Raw genomic sequence first — 17,280 nt, 5'->3', positions numbered from 1 at the left:
ATTACCCGAGTGTATGAGTAACAGGGTAAAATCAGTCCCTCATTCTCCACCTTCTCTGCTGGCAAGGGTGAGGCAACGTGTTGACGCTTTTGAATCCTGTTTTTATGTGCCTAAATTTCTCCCACTATTCAWTAAGAAGCTTAGATGACTAATCCCGGCTCCAAGGGTACTTTAGAGCTAAGCACCACGTTTGGCAGTGCCTAAATCATCTGTGTTTATCCAGCCCTTAAGACTGTATTTAAAGCAAATTCTCTGCTGGACGGCTTTTGCTAGCCTATTACAAAGCAGAAATACTACGATCCTTTCACGTTGCTGCGAGCAGGCACTCATGATAACCCTGAGTGGCTTTTTATCCTACCTACTGAGAATTTCACCAGCCTGCACTCATGGTATTTATTCAGAAGCTGGCATAGCATAGTCAAGTTCAGTTTGAATGCCTCATTTTCCACAATGGTAGTTTTTCTGAGTTTTGCATGAGAACTGGTGTGATCTTAAGAGTTTTCAGTGGAAAAAAATAAGTTTTTTCCATGATTTTTGTTGCGTGGTGTTAGAGAGCCAGAGTCCAAAACAATCACGCATGAATGCTCTTCCTGTTTGTCCTACCTCTGCATTTATTTAAACCAGTTAGTTTATTTTAGCAAGTGGAACTGATTTTTTCAGATGAGTGACTCTGTCATCCTACAAAACTGAAATATGTTCCTATTGCAAAACAAACTTGCTCTCTGACATTTTAAACTTAAAGTTTAATGAAAGTTCTGTTTTTGGTTACAAGATATTAATCTGCAATTAAAATGTTCTAACTGTTGCGTAATGCTAACTTCAAAATGTAAGCATTTGTTCCAACAGTAGGATCAGTTATCATCAGAATACCAGTGGGGTCCTTAGAAAAATCTATGTAAAACAGAAATACGTAATATTTTGTGTATATTCAGCTTATTATTGAGTTAACTTATTAAATATCCCTCCTCTTTTGCCATTATGAATAGAGGTGTGACTGCTAAGTATACTTCTGTAACTTATCACAAGTGTACCTAAGTAGCTAGTCACAAGACATGAAAACTTAAATGTTAGAATGCTTAGTTTTTAAATGACAGCTGTAACTTTTTTGATTAAAAGCCCTTCAGTGGTCAAGCCATGATGATACAATACCGTTTACCGGAGACCCTTTGCATTTGTCATTTATCTTGAGTTGGAGATCTATTATGAATATGGTGAAGCATATTTCACCTTAGCTACAGGAATGTGTTAATGCATTCTCTGGTTCTTTTTCCTTGATAACTGGTCTAGGGTCCTTACAGCCGAATTACAAATATGAATATTATATATATAAAATAGGAATACAGGGAAAATTCCCCTAAAATGATTGTTCTGTGGGTGGTTCAATTCTGGTACAAAACAGCACTACTCATTAGCTACATTGATTACAGTCCTTTGAGACTAATGTTATATGTTCTATATATGTATATAAATTGAGATAAATTTAATATATATTCTATATATTATTCTATAATAGAATTATATTATTACAGAATAATATAGAAACCAAAGCACAGAGGGGTAAAATGGCCCATTCCAGCTTGCATGAGAAATCAGTGAGTGGATTTGACAGAGCTAGGAACGAAACCCATACAGGTTTGCAGGAGGGAAATCTGATTCCAGTGAAGTTCCCAGTCCCTGGAATGGGACATTTTTCAACTCCCTGCACTTTGGGTACACTTTTGGAGGTCCAAGGGGAGTTTGAGGCCTGATGATGTCAAGGCATGAGTTTGGTCCAAAGTTCATGCAAATCAGCAGCAATAAGAGCCCCTTGATGTGAGCTGACTGTGAATTAGGCTCTACACCTGCTGAGGTTGAGATTCTCATTTCTGTGTTTATTGGAAGGAACAGTTTTTTGGCTGTATCTAGAAGGCTTTCTGCATGGCCTGTTGACAGTAGGCTCTAGAGATTTAAGGCTGTTTTCTAGATAATCACACAAGAGGGTTGCAAGCAATAAATAAATAGGCAATGGGGGGCACTCACCAGTACTGACTTGGAGAGGTTCTTCCCTGGACTTGTGTATCAGTTGTCACTGTGCTGTTTTAGCTGGTATTTTACAGTCCAGCTCCCCTGCAGCTTAGGACTGAATAGTTCTGGACTTCAATTCACAGCCGAGACAAAAGAGCAACTTGTGGCTGCCCCAGCTGGATGATACCAAGTAAATCTACCAGTTTTTCAAGAAACAGGTATTAAGAAAAACAAAGAGAGCAGGAAGAATAGGTAGGAGATACGAGAGTGGAGGGGCAGACTTTGCATTTGATTTTCTTTCCTAAACAAGAAAGTAACCTTCACTGACAAAATCCCAGAGCTCCTTGAAATTGGCAACTTTTAAAAAATAAATTCCAAACATTATTTATTTATTTATTTATTTATTTCAGCATAACGTTTTGTGGAACAAAGTGTCAGCTTCTGGTCCACATCTGACTTTAGAGCAGATAAGGAGTTTGTTACAGTATTTGTTGTAGGCAGTATTTCAGTCCTATTGGATTAAGCATCCTTTTGTCCAGGTGTAACAAGGCTAGCAATGGCTTGGTGTGTCTGGGGTACCCGGCAGCCCACGTATGAGCTCTGTCAGATRCACAGGTGAGCAGGGCAGGCAGGCAAAGGCACGGTCCCTTTCTGAAGGAAAGGGACTTAGCCACGGAAGAGTATCTCTGTGTCCAAATCACAAAGAAAGCAACGCTGGAAGAGGAGCTTTCTTGGATCTCCTGGCCATGCACCTCCCATAGTTAGTGCCGTTGAGTTCTGGGGAGCTTCATGCGCTCCAGCACGTTGGTAAACCCCATTGCAAAGGAGCTCCTACAACCAAGAGCCTGCAGCACATCTGGCTTTCTCTAAGGTGAGAACCTTTAAGGTGCAGCYCCATTAGAGAAGCAGATGGGTTGCCCAGGAGAGCAGACTGTATTTTTAACATGTTGGAATTTAAACATACAGCTCTGATTAACTGTTTCKTAGCTTTATCCTGCTTTCCAGTGCTGTTCTGGTTTCAGTGATATGATTGCAGTGGGAGCAGGTCAGGCCCCTGATTGTGTGCCCATGTCAGTGGGCACCTCCACTGCAAGACATGACACCTGTTTATGACAACTGGATATGTGAATCCTGTGGCTTTGCCTTTGTTACGCTTGGGAGTCTTTGAAATCCCAATTCAGATAGYTAGAGCTAACTGTTAATCTGTAGATCAGATTAGGAACTCTGTGAGTGTCTGCTGTATAGTAGCATTARGAAGTCATGCAAGGATGTGAGGAGCTGAGTTAATGAGGCAGGCAGGACAGTCTATGATAATATTAGAGATGGTAGGACTAAGGTGTCACTCCAAAAATGAAACAGGACATGGCATTACTGWTTTGAAATGTGCTTCACATACTTGCAGGTAATCCTCAGATATATGAGCATTCTTTCCTCAGCATCCAGATCTCAGTCTGCATCTCATTTCCATTCAGAATTTCTTGTTAAGTTTTTATGCAAACCAAAAATTTAATGGAAAATTATTTTGTAACTACTATATTTTACCTTTTTTTAAAAAAATAAAATCATTAGAACCAAATCAGTTATATCTGCCAGTTGTSTACTGTATGGACATCATGAGCACTTTCATTCTGGGTTTGGGCATCTCAAAGCGTGAGTACGGCAACTGATCAAGGAGCTGCTGAGGGCACCAGAGCGTCCCAGGAGCACTTGGCTCAATGAGAACAGCGGTAGCAATGTGCTGAGTGGRAATGGGTGATGTCAGCGAACGGTATCAAAGATGAAATGAGGATTATATTGCTAGGTAGTGTGTCACTCAACAGTTAATAACTGAAGATGTGTGTCCAGAAATTGATGAAAAAAATTTACTCTGTAAATTTCTTGTAAAGGTTGATAATGAAGGGACAACAGTTGACTTGTTGAAGGATTGAGAAGAGGGACYTGAGAGTTAAATTACAGCTGCTTGTAAAAAGACTATTCCATTGAGATACATTAAAACAGAAGGAGGTAGTGGAAGAAACATCACYCTAAAACATAGGATGTGTTGCCATGCCACAGAAATCTATGGTCAAAAAAGTGGATGAACCAACTTGACGGGAGTCTAGTTTGAAATATGATATATCTATAATTGAAATACAATTACTATATTTGAACTATGTTGCTATTATTTTTCTAAGTCATGCTATAGTTAATAGCATGATACAGTATTGTTAAAATTCACAAGGGTTTATTACTATATTCATAGTTCTAAAGTTTTATGTGATCATAGCATCACATAGCTGGATTGCCTTTAAAATTTCATCCCTGTGGATTAATCCAAAAGGTACTGGGCATTGGTGTACATGTGCATTACCTCAAACTATTGTATCCATGTCGGGTGTGTAACTTGGTAAGTTTTTTTTTTTTTTTTCAAAAAATCAGGGTAGACCCAATGCAATCCCCAGAGTCCTCAGGCATTTTGGCTGAGACTGTAGTTTAACAGAACCTGAAAGTCACTCTGGACATACTGGGATGTATGTTCAGACTGCCAGTTGTCTGACTTGCAGTAGGAAAAAAAAGTAAAGATCCCCCCTGCCTAGCACTGGAGTGGTACGGATTGCTGTAATTGCTGTGATTCAGAGCTGGGTAGCTCCAGATGGAAGAGAGTAATGTTACTTAACAGTCAGTGGGCAGGATACAGAAAATTATGGGTCCTGTGTAGCTGTAGCTTGGCTGTCTTCCATGTCGGTAGTATTTTGCATTGCTGTGTATGCTGTTAACACCTTGGTATATATGAATAGTGTGGTCACACTATAGCTGCTTGGGGAACTATAACTTTGAACTGTGTAAAATTTATTCATGTGATTTCCATGCAGAGGGTTTTTCTCTAATGGATGATGGTTAATTAGAGTAGAAAGGTAGGAAAATAAGAAGAACAAATGTTTTCCAGCTATGCAGTTAACTTACCTGCTTTTAATTATACTGCAGGTTGARTGGGACAAGCGTGTGATACAGAAGGTATTACAGGACGGGGAGTTCCACATATTCGTATTGCAGCCTCCGAAGAGGTTCAGCAAAGCAGCAGCTTCTCTGCTGCTACTCCTGTTGCTCATGACACRTTTTGGTGGGGTGGCTGTTCTGTGGAGCCAGCAAGACTTTAATAGACCTGACTTGTCAATGGTAATCACAGCATTTGGAGTTAATCTCTCACTTGTAATTCAATAGTCAGCATAAAACAAATTGGAAAATACTATCATCAAAAAAGCCTGCTTTTATTCAAGCTCAACTGAAAGAATTATTAATTATTAATAAAGGAGATCTTTAAAATCTTAAGCTATGTAGTGTCTTCCTGAGGGCTCTCTGAGGTTGAACCACACATTATTAGCTACCATGCAGACCTTTGAGCAACCTGCAAAGACATCTTCACAATTATTCTGGTCCCCACTTGACACATTCATGAAACATCCACTTTAAGCCCTTTAAACCTTTCATTCCCACAATAGTATATTTCTTGCAGCAAGAGAAGAATGTTATTTTTTTTACGTGTGATCTGCTTTTACTGATAGATATTCTAAACCTCAAATAAACAGAGACCAAAAAAATGTAAAAATTGTGGAAAAAAAGTTTGGTGTCAATTTGGTCATTTGGGGGGGAATTTGRGGATGTTGGGGGGATTTGGGGATGTACATCTTGAGAAGCTTTGGTGTCCTGATAGATAGTATTTGCTTGGGTAGGGAGTGCTTTCTAGCTGCAGTTAGTAATTACTACTCTTTTAGGAAAAGATTTGAAGTAACATTAATTACCAGTAGTTTTACCTTCCTTGACAATGTAAGGCAAAATGCTGGATTTTTTACTGGAGGAACTATGAGGTGGCACAGATGATTTTCTAATGACTTGCCTATGCAATGTCAGGATTCCTGGCAAAGGGGTAAGGCAGGAGGCTGCAGCAATTCCATCCCAAAATGCCAGGCGAGTTTTGCCAAGGCTCGTCTGGCAAATTTTCTGTAKCATCTACGGGAGGGTTTTCAGGCTGGTTGCATGAGTAGATTTCAGACTGAGCAAGTTAGCTGACAAAACAGATTTTGATGGTTGCTGTGTTACACTGAGAGGTCTTTGCTGTAGACAAAGGAAGCAACAAATAGCTTTCCTCGAAACTCATGCCAACCACAAGCTGTAAATCAGTCAGCAGGCAACCAGAGAGACTCATTCCTTCTCCTCCTGAGAGAATGAGTGTCACATCATGAAAGCCTATGTTTGATCATCCACAGGCCACTTGCATTCTAAGACTGGCACATAAAGCAGTGGTCCAGCCTTGTGAGTTGTTTTTTTGTCTGTCTGTTTGTTTTTTGTCTTGAAAAATTAAATGCCCCACTGGCAGAGCCTGTCCTAGTATGCACTCTCTCTGTCAGCTCTTACTCTTCTACCAAAAGGTTGACTTTCACCTTCTCTTTTGTGCTTTCTTTTTAGGTCAAAATAATTTCAGCTGCCTTTTAATCTTTGGCTGTCATACTGAACTGAGCTGTTCTGCTTTCTGTTACACTGACTCCTTTTTCCCTAAATTTGTGGTGCATTTTCTTAATGAAACATAGGTCAAAGTTATCTAAAAGTCCAATTTTAAATGTCAGAGAAATGTAAACTTTCATATTATCAGTGAGCGGGTTTAATTCTCCTTACTGTTGGCAACCAGTTTAAGAGTGAAAGAATGTCTTGTATGTAATTACATAACCGGGAGCTTGGCTAGTTCAGCTCAGCCAATCAACTATGTAATACTTTTTATCTATGGAACAGTTATTTACTTAACTGGCTACATCTTTTAGCTCTTTTAATGTCCAGCTAGAACTGTGGGAGTTTGAGCAGTGCTTTATTTACCAACATTTTTTAGCTGTTTAGATACACTGAAATTGAAGATAAGCTAAATATTGTTTCTAACCAGGAGAATATTTATAGAAGGGTGTTGTTCACTGGAAATGGCAACAAGAGGCCTCGTAATGTGTTACAGTCTTTGCTTACACCTTTGCTAGTTTCAGCACATCAGGCTCTTTTCCAGCATAACTAAACTGTGAGTGAATGGGAACTTCCTTCCTTCAGCTGRGAAGATAATTAACTCTGAATTACTGTGCATCAAGCCGGGATGCGCATCAAGCAGGAYGAAGATGTGGGTTGTTGCTTAGAGGAGAGGAATACCTCTGCTGTTCTAGCCAGTTGCATGTCTGCTTCTTGGTGATGGGCCCAGATCTGAAGTTAGCTCCTAATGTTCCAGGCTTCACCGCTGAGGTGCACCTGCCTCGGGTGAACAAACCCGTAACATCTGCTGATACTCAGAGTGTTGCAGGACAAAAGCTGCAGGCTATCTGTGTTGACTCATAGAGGACATCGCCAGTTTGCAGCAGTCTCCCTATATTAGTGTTAGAAAACAACATTTTGTTTAGTTCATGTCATTTATTGAAAAAAACTGTGAAAGACAGGAAACTGTTCTCCTGGCAGTCCCAGAGAATGCATTACTGTACAGGGTAAGCAGCTTCCTCCATTGCTCATTCACTAGTGGAGGGATGCTCAGCTGAGTARGGGCCAGGAATGGAAGTGGTAATCATTAAACAAGCAAATCCACTAGTCAGAAAAACTTCTGTGCTCTCCAAAAAAATCATGGCAAAACATACTTCCCCATCCTGACGGGTGCTAAGTCCTTTGKGCAGAGGGAGGAGGACATTCTCGGTGCTGCAGGATGAGGGTGCTCAGCACCTTACAGAACCTCACACCATCAATAGCAGAATTTGTGCAGCTTGGCATGGGAACCATGATCAGCAAATTTCTCCCCTATCTGCAGAACTATTCAGACACAACATTAAAGTGTGATTTGAATGTTCAGAATAGCAGATAGTAGTTAACTGTTTTTAAAAGTGGGTCAAAAGTTAGCCTTTTTCTCTTGCTTTTTCTTTCAGACACATTCCTTTGTGTTCCAGCARTTGAGAAAATAACCCTCCAAATTGGTTATTTTGATTAATCTGGATATTCTCTGCAGTTAATCAATTCTGTAGGGAAGACAGATGTTTTTCATGTGTCAATTGCCATTACTTTCTTTTTGTTTCTTTTTAGGTGAACATGTTTGTGGAAGGATTCCATGATGCTATTCTTCTTTATGCTCTAGCTTTACAGGAAGTCCTGAAGTATGGTTTCAGTAAGAAAGATGGGGAAAAAATTGTTCAGCAAACGCGGAACAGAACCTATGAAGGTAAGGAGTTAATGTGGAATTCCAGCTTTCAGAGTCAAAAATAATCAGATCTTTACTGTGTGCAGAATAAGGACCAGTGCCTATACAACTCTTAAATGAGAAGCAAATATCGATATGAAACCATATACATCTTTAAGGCWGCGTCACATACCAGTCTGAACTTTTCTTGCTCCATCCCTTGAGGTGTTACTCAGCTCAAAGAACTAACAATTTAATGACCCTCACTAGTRTTGTAAAGAAATACTAATAATTTTCGCAGGCTCCTTTGTTTTTGAAAAGATTACAGCTGCTCATTCTACTCAGATGCATCTATTACCTCTCAGATTGGCTCATTCTTTCCATTTGACTTTTTTATCTTAAAAGGCTAAGAGTGGATTGAAGCAAGCAGGTGCCTTTTTTTTTTTTTAAATTTCTTGACAAGGCCCTTTTGGGCCCTGGAAGGATTTCCTCCCTCTTTCAGAACTTTTGCATGTTATCTCAGAGGCCAGCGACTGAATAGTACAGTGACTTTCTGTGCCTAATCCTGAAGGCTGTGATTTCACAGTGCTACTGGCACATTTGTCACCTTACTGAGGTAAAGCTATGTGAGTGCATTTGCCAGGCAGGGATATTAATAAAGAAACTGAGTTCTGACATTGTTGGATTCGGCTGTCATCTCTTATAGTATTCCAGTCTTCTGGAGTACRATTGACGAGATTTTAAGTGGAAATGCCTAAGAGAAAGAAACATTTTCCCTATAYAGGAAGCCAATTATTAACTTAAATATGTAAGGAAAATTCAGTGGCCAGATTCTCTGCTCTACGAACACACACTGGACATGGTGGAGAAGGCAAGAAGGGCAGTGGCTGAATATGYTCTCAAATTATGGCTGAACAGAAGGCAAAACAGCCTACAGTGGGGCTTTAGACAACCTTGAGATTGCTTTAAATGATACTGGCTGCAGTCATCCCATCAGGATGCTTGCACTGACTGCAGATTGTGCGCAGTGCTGAATGCCCTGTTACCTCCTGTCTCATTCATGGCTTCCCAAAACACACTCCTTTAACAGAGGTAACCTGGTGTTTAAAGAGGTCTCTCACTGTTTGGCCATCCTATGTACGAACAGATGCTCCCAGCACAGCCTGTCTGTGTTTTCTTGCCTAATTTTCTGCATCAGAAAGCTACCAGATGATGTGCCTATGGAAGTCCTTTATAGTGTGCTCCATGCAGAGGAGACCACAGGTTACACGATAGGTTCTCACACTTTACTTTTAGTGCTAGCCAGGAGGAAAAAAATGTTCTCTTTCCCCATTTGTGAAAACTAGTTTGTTGTTGCTGGGTGACCTGTGAGAGCTATTCTGAAAAGGTAACTGCCAATTTGAGTTGTGAGGGCACAGCTTGCAAGGTCAAAATGCCATATAAATTATATGCCATCTCCTCCCTGTGGCAGTACTCTGCTGAACTTAATTTTACAAGGATAAGCTTGATTTTAAAAGAAGCCTTCAACCTGGCTTCTTACGATCCAGTCCTTTTAGGAAAATCACATCCCTTTATCCTGTTTGTAAGCACCTCTCTAAAATAAATACAGCATCACAGCATACAGTTACCAGGTCTGTTGTAGGACTGAGGCTTTATAATTCACTTAAACTTTTGCAGGCCTTAAGCATCAGAAAAATAATTACTGCCATTAATTTTTAATTGCTGAAATATAGATCTCTAATTGCCAGTGCACCTCATCATACAGCTGACTCTGAGTAGGTGACCCATCAGAAACCCAGCTGGATGTGGCTGTCTTTTCATGCAGCATTCAGAGACAGTCCCAGCTGCCAACCACAACTGCATAGACAACATGTACCTCAGAAAAGAAAGCTGAAGTGATCAAAATATTTCTTGGGTTATACCAAATACGAGGAAATACCAGGATTTTGGGGTTATTACAGACACCTTGATATGACTGAAGCGAACATTTTGTGGGMAATATTTTTATTTCATTAAGGTAGTAGCAACATTTTCAGTATGTAAATATTTACCATAACATAACAAAAAGATAGTCCAGATAAAATTCTTCTAGATTCATCCTAATGTAGAACTTCTTTGAGGCTGTTGTAAAATTTCCCAAATATGCTTTTTCAGGAGAAATGTTTTAGGAAATATTAAAATTTCAACTCTTTGTTTTGATTCTCAAATCAAAAAAATAGTGTTTCCCATTAAAGAAATCCCATAGAAATCTGAATTTTAGCAAGTTCTAGTACCTACTTCCAATAATTCAGTTCTGGCTTTCGTAGTCCAGGAAGGTGTCTATTCTGTAGAAAGCCTCCTGCCAGATCCAGCAACCTGATTGCCGTGTAGGCAAGGACATTGCAGCTCTTTATAGCTGCCTCTTTCAGTGCTTTCATAGCCAATCAGTTATGCCCATTCTGCCCTCCTGCAATAATCAAATTTGCACTTGTTTGGTTACTGTACTTAAAACTAGATTTCTGCCAGTAAATCTTTCGATTAACAGGGCATATGCTGAAAATCGTAATAGGCTTGAACATTCCTGATAGCACTATGTTAAAGTGGGAACAGAGAACAGATAAGCATAGSTGTGTTCATCTATTGAAAGTTTACTATTGTTAGGTATGTTGAGGGGAATTTGCACTCTGGTTGCAACTCTTTTCTGATTATAGTTACTGGCAGCCTGATTCTCTACTGCTTTGTGCCTGGTGTAATCACATAACCTGGGTAACGTAGATATAAAGTGATGCTTGTTCGACTTGCACTTGCTTTGCACAGGTGTAAATTGCTACATTCGGTGTCAGGCAGTGGAAGATCACATTTCAGCAGCCTCTCAGCATGAGGACAGTTAAGCATTAAAGTAGGTTGTACAGTCTCCCAGCTTTGAGTTTTCCAAGACCATATAAATCCCTGAGCAGCCTATTCTGACCTCTTGGCTGACCCTATCTGAGCAGGAGGTTGGACTGGAGACCTCCTGATCTCCCTTCCCACTTGAATTATGCTATAAGTTTTCCCAAAATTTCCTAGAATATTAGTAGTAGTTACAGATAGAGATTGTTACTAAGGCAGGCACAATACATACAGGTGTTTAATTTATTCCTCATTATTAAAAACAAATTCTGAAATCATCAGGAATCAGACATGATTTCATGTATAGAATTTTTAATGTGACTTCATTGTATGACAGGCTGCTAAGATGAAGCCATGATCTGTCAGTTAGAATGGTCTTTAGCAGTCTAAATTTTGTTGAAGTACGTGAAACAAGACTGGCAACTGGCCAAAGGAATGTCAGATTCTACCCTGAAACGTGTAAAGGAAGGAAGTGAACTGGGGTCAAAAATATAAAATGAACAGCCCCATATTATGCAGTTAATCATATGTAAATGAATGCAGGATTTAATGCACATTTAATGAATGTAGTTCCTCTTCCCTCTCCCTCCCCCTCCCCCCCCAATATCCCATCAGATAGGATACAATGCTGGATTAGCTGCATGGGTGCTGCAAGCTCCRTCAGGCTGTGGGGCTTCTGGTTGTGCCCTGGAGGTGTCTGCAGCATGTGAACTGGACTCTCTTTACTGAGGCATCGTTAGCTATTTCGGGACTGAGCTCTCTGTAGATAATTTGCATTAAAAGTGTTTTTGTTTTATTCTGGCCTACTGGCTTTCTGGATAAGATTTTTTTTCACATATTCCCTAGTCTCACACATTTGATATTTAAAAAGGAGAAATGTTAAGAATTCAGGAATGCAGACACCAAGCTGAAATTACAATTTCTTTTGGAATGTCAACAAAAATGCTGGGAGACTGATGAGATTTCCTGTCATATCAGTCTGTAAAACCTGTTCACTGTTTTCTTGTTTTCCTTGGAAAGGCTCAGTATTTTAACTAATTAATTTTCTAATTCTTCACATGCCATTCTTTAGGCATTGCAGGGCAGGTGTCCATTGATGCCAATGGAGACAGATACGGGGATTTCTCTGTGATTGCAATGACAGACCCAGAGGCAGGCACACAGGAGGTAAGGAAAGAAACACTATTTCAGCTGATCACTGATGAGTTAACCAGTTTGATGTAACATCGCAGCATCTGTTTAGTTAGTAGGCATGTTTATTAAATATGCACATTAAAAAGATATTGCCAAGTTTATTATTACATACCTTGCCCTCACTCCAGCTGAAGCATATAGGTACATTACCATTGCACTGTTAGTTGCAGTGTCAGCACCAACCTGAGCTTTGCTAGCCTTCCCCGTTTTGTCAGAGGCCAGCAAGCTCAAATGCAAAGCAGCAGTATACCTGAGCTGGACATTTTTATGTGTGGATTTGAATCTAATGAAGGGAACTGTCAAATTATTGTTCATATAAATGCTGCAGGAAATACAAACTCAGGAAGTCTTTTTAAATGCCTACAATCACTACTGCATTTTGATGGTAAAAACGACTGAAAAAGTCCAGCAGTGAATTACAGGCACTCCCAGGGACAGRAGTGATCATCATTACTTAATAGGACAAATTGATTGGGATAAGTTTGATAGGAACTGAGTATATCTCTTCTTTTTGCTCAGTGTGTTAGCTTTTTCTCATGTTTATCAATTTAGTCTGATTCTTCCAGCCTTCACTACTGTGCTTTTCTTCACTTCCAATGCAGACTATTTTTCATTTCTTTGATGTTGCATTCCTCTTTCCTTTTAGCATACTTCTCATCTTAATTTATCTCTGCTTTATGATGATACATATAAATATACATACAAGTAACATATTCAATATGTAATTATTTATTACTTGTTTCCKCTACATTCATTTCTGCCCTCATGCTTCACTCTGACTAATAACATGGTTTCTTTGATGTCTTTGTTTTATTCATTCTGCCAATTCCTTCCATGTCAGCATGAAAACTTTTGTTTCTCAATGGAACCGAGCCAGACGAATTCRTGTTTGGTCAGAGCTGTTTTCCTAAATCCATTCATAGAGTTTAAAACTAGAAGAAAACATCAGATTACCTAGTCTGACCTCTGCTGCATCACAGGCAGGCACAGTCTCCTACCCTTGTATGGAGCCTGGCAGTTTGCATGTGACTAAAGCTGACCCTCTAAGAGACACTGAAAAACAAGGTCTGTCCCACTTGCTCCCTCAGTGTTTAACCAATCTTGCTCTTTAAAAATATGTATCTTGTTTCTCATCTGAATCAGTTTGGTTGCTGCTATCCATTTGATCTTGTTAAGCTTTTCATGCTTTCATACCTAGTAAGGCCTCTTGGTAGAGGACAGTTACACTGTAGTTAAGACACCTCTCCCACTCCTGTTTGATAAATCAAACAGTCTCTGAGTGAATTGTGTGCTGCCTGCAAATGGTCTGCAAAACTTTTTCAGTGCTTTTTCCAGTTTACTGAATTTGCCTATTTTTTGAAYTAATATAAAAGCCTTTCTTTAAGGTCTTAACTCTCAGCTGCAATACTGGGAGAGAAATCTGCTCCCTTATTTAATGYGAAATCTACCTCTGTATCTAACCAGGGCAAATGTTAAGTGTTTTCTAAATCTTTCTCTTCAAATTGGAGTTCAAGTGTAAGATTTGAACTGGCTATCTGAATAAAAGAAGTGTTACTCTAATATCTAAACCCAATGTATTTATAGATATATCTTATCYGTAATTGGAAACTTAGGCCTTTTGATGTGGCTCTGCCATCCCTGCTGACTGCTTCAGTGTCTGTGCATCATATAGGGCCTCTTACCTTTATTTGAGTACATAGATTTTTGGGAACTACTTTCAAATRAGTGACCTACTACTGACCCAATTTAGTCCTGCAACTTTGCTGTAGATTCAGTGTATCTTATCTTGAATAAAGCCTGGATTTACTCTTGAGGACAGGACAGAAATTCTAAAGCATCTTGATGAACTGGTCTGAAATAATAGCACATGCTACCATTTTGGGTAAACCCAAAATGCCCTTTCTATGTAAATATAAACAACTGCAGAAATACAAGGTAGAGAACGCCTGACTCTGTAGTAACTCTGCAGAAGATGTGAAGGTTTTAGCTGAACCTCAAGTACCTCCAGGTCCATGCAAAAAAGAAAAGCCTAGCCGGGAATGTGCAGTCATGAACATCAGAGCTTTCAGTTCGCCAGGTGTCCTGAAGACCTCCACTGCAGTACAACCTGTCCTGAGCACTCAACCCACAGTGCAGCAATTGAAGAAAATCCAGGGAGAGCAGCAGGAATAGTCAGAGGGCTAAAACACTTGAGTGAACCAGGTTTATATAGAAGAGAAGCCTGAGGGGAGACATAATAGCAGTCAGTGAATATGTAAACAGATGTTTCAGAAAGGAAAAGCCTCTATGTCCACTGGCAACAGAGTAAGTAGTGATGGATGATTACAACAAGGGAGATGTAGGTTACATGTTAGGGAAAACCACTAACAGTAAAGATAGCTAAGCTCCAGAATAATTGCCTACAGGAGTTGTCAAGACTCCATCTTTGGAGGCTTGTAACAGCAGGTTAGATAAGCATCTGCCAGGAATGCTTTCATTTAGCTGATCCTGCCTTTGGGCAGGGCATGGACTACATGACCTCCCAAAGACCCCTTCAGCCCTATTCTCCATCATTCAACATCCTGCCACAGAAGTTCAAGTGATGCACCTCTCCTGCTTTTTTCCATAGTTAATAGGAAAATCCTTTCATTCCTTTCTTTTTTTGCATAGGTGATCGGGGACTACTACGGAAAGCAGGGGCGTTTTGAAATTCGATCAAATGTGAAATATCCTTGGAGTCACGGCAGGCTGAGACTAGATGAAAGCCGTGTTTCAGAGCATACAAACAATACACCATGTAAATCATGTAAGTTTAGTGATGTAATGCTTGCATCCAGGCTGTCAGAGGGAGGTATCCCTGTGGTAGTGCAGTGTAATGGGCCATATTAGATTGCTTAGCACAGTTGTCCAACTGAGACATCGTGACTGTGTCTCTCTGCTGACCGTTAAGGAAGCTAGAGTCTGGCAGCCTGGGATAGTACGTGGTCTGAATCACTCTCCTGAACTTAAATGTGATAGTAATCATGATGCCTGCATGAGGCACTGGCCCAGTGCCCTGGAGGCTCTAGGACCAGGGACTCAAAGGTAAAATCTCTTTTAGTCAGAAAGAAGCAAACAAAGGATATAACTGAACCTCCTAATAGAGAAATCGTATTGATAATTAGTAGTTGAGGAGCCCAGTGTGACAGGAGCAGTGTTTGCTCTCCCACTGCAGAATGATTTTTCAGTGCTGAGAGGAGGCACTGTGAKATGTCAAAGAAGGTGAGAAATGAAGTAGATTGAACAGGCTAACCACCGGGAATCCTGAAGGTTGGGACTGCCCTCCACAGAGCAGATGTCCTTGTTTTCCACCATACTGAGTCGGCAGATCATGTAATACTGAGCAGGGCACTGCARGAGATAAGGGTAGGAAGATGGGGATGCTTGAATGGCAAAATGTGGTCCTAGGTCTTTGCATGAAACAAATTGCTAGCCCTGCAGTGAAAAGGTATTTGCAGTGTGTTAATTCTTCAATCCTTGAAAAACCCTATTCATATAAATGCTGGAGAGATGCTTCTAGGCCATGCCCTCCATGCTTAGCACAGATACACAGTGTRGCTATGCACATTGTTCCTACATACATCTTGGTGTGCAGAGACAATCTCCTCAAAAGGTCAAGGATAAATGAAGAGGAGGGAGCTGTTTAATTTGCTTATTAATTTAATTTCTTCTCTGTTCCTTTCCATGAACCCAGGTTTAGGCATGGAGAAAGGGAGCAGGCTGAATCCACCTGAAAATGCTGTTGTTTAGCTGCCCTGCACTTCCTAGAATGACAGTCCCTGCTAGGGCTTCCCTTCAGCCACTGTGTCCCTGCTCTGCCCCTGTTCACACCTGAGGCAAGGCAAAGCTCATGTGGCTTTAACTTGAAACAGCATTGGTTCAGAAAAAGTCTGTGGAGCTGCTGAATAATCGTACAGTCTGGCTGATAGTTGGTTATGATGCTAAACCAGGTGAAATAAGATTGTTTCTTAGGTGATACTCAGTGCTGATTCCTATTACATGACTTGTTATAATCACAGTCCAGGTGTTATGATTCAGACCAACCTGTCCAGACCAGTTTCTTAACAACATCCYTGCATATCACATCTTTACTATTCTGACTTTGTTTGGCATTAACCTTGGGGGCTTTTTTAACCTCAAGGAAAGCAGGAACAAAAAATAAACATGCAGAAATTGGAACTGAAGAAAAGGTTCCCACGGAGTCCTGAACTCTCAATGGCTTTCGTTATTGTCTGATGCTGGTCATTCATTTCCTAGTCCTGTGTATTTTCGCATATGTGAATGCAAATAGTTCTCAATGTGAACCCTGATTGTTTATTTTTCCCTTTTTCAAGCAGGTGGTCTAGGAGAATCAGCGGTTACAGGAATAGTTGTGGGCGCTTTGCTTGGAGCAGGATTGTTAATGGCTTTTTACTTTTTCAGGTCAGTCCAATTAATTGAAAGTTTCTTAAACTCTTAACTCTTTATCTAAACCTTTCAGCTCTTGGCAGCACATCCTTGATGTGAGGAGGACGGGAGACAGAGAAGCACCATAATCTGTGTTAAAATTCCCGCCAAAGACTGTGAACACACTTTGACTGTCCATATCTTCTGTGCATATCCAAATCATTTTATAGATTCAGAGCCTTGTCCTGTTAAATGCTTACATCTCTSAGTAACTTTACTTGAGGAAATAATTCCAGTGTGTTCCATTCATTCACAACTCCCTTGATACAATGTCTTGGCCTTGAAAGCTGCCTTTGTTTGTATTCCTTGCCAGCTTAATTGTGCAGTCTGTGATCATGCAAGAGATTTTTATCACTTGCCTGGTATCATGCTTAGTTTTGATTATTGAGCAGAATTCTACTGGAAGCTGGCTAGGAGGAGATTTCTGTTCTGGTGTAAGAGAATATTTGAATTTCAAAGTTATATGTTTAACCTAACATATAGTGTCAGTACTGGGTGATTGATGTTTCATGCCTCTTTAAGAAAAATAATGCTTACACTGATACTGTTGGTCAGCAAATCCAAAGTGTTAGGATTTGCTCCTGCAC

The 17,280-nt window shown here is 40.1% G+C and overlaps 1 protein-coding gene across 1 annotated transcript in view; it reads left to right on the top strand.

The window, feature by feature from the left end:
- NPR3 (natriuretic peptide receptor 3) overlaps nucleotides 1–17,280 on the top strand; it is a gene marked incomplete at its 5' end in the record, with an annotated part of 47,074 nt that overhangs the window by 20,079 nt on the left and 9,715 nt on the right. The window contains 4 exons of the mRNA XM_085326297.1: nucleotides 8,074–8,209; nucleotides 12,108–12,202; nucleotides 14,879–15,014; nucleotides 16,582–16,669. Of these exons, the coding sequence (XP_085182423.1) occupies nucleotides 8,074–8,209; nucleotides 12,108–12,202; nucleotides 14,879–15,014; nucleotides 16,582–16,669 (455 nt within the window). The remainder of the gene's footprint in view (nucleotides 1–8,073; nucleotides 8,210–12,107; nucleotides 12,203–14,878; nucleotides 15,015–16,581; nucleotides 16,670–17,280) is intronic.

The sequence above is a fragment of the Rhea americana genome, unplaced genomic scaffold (genome assembly GCF_003343005.1).
Source record: "Rhea americana isolate MKP2758 unplaced genomic scaffold, rheAme1 scaffold_13, whole genome shotgun sequence".
NCBI lineage: Eukaryota > Metazoa > Chordata > Aves > Rheiformes > Rheidae > Rhea > Rhea americana.
The sequence above is the reverse complement of the archived record's forward strand: the minus strand, read 5'-3'. Positions and strand labels throughout refer to the sequence as shown.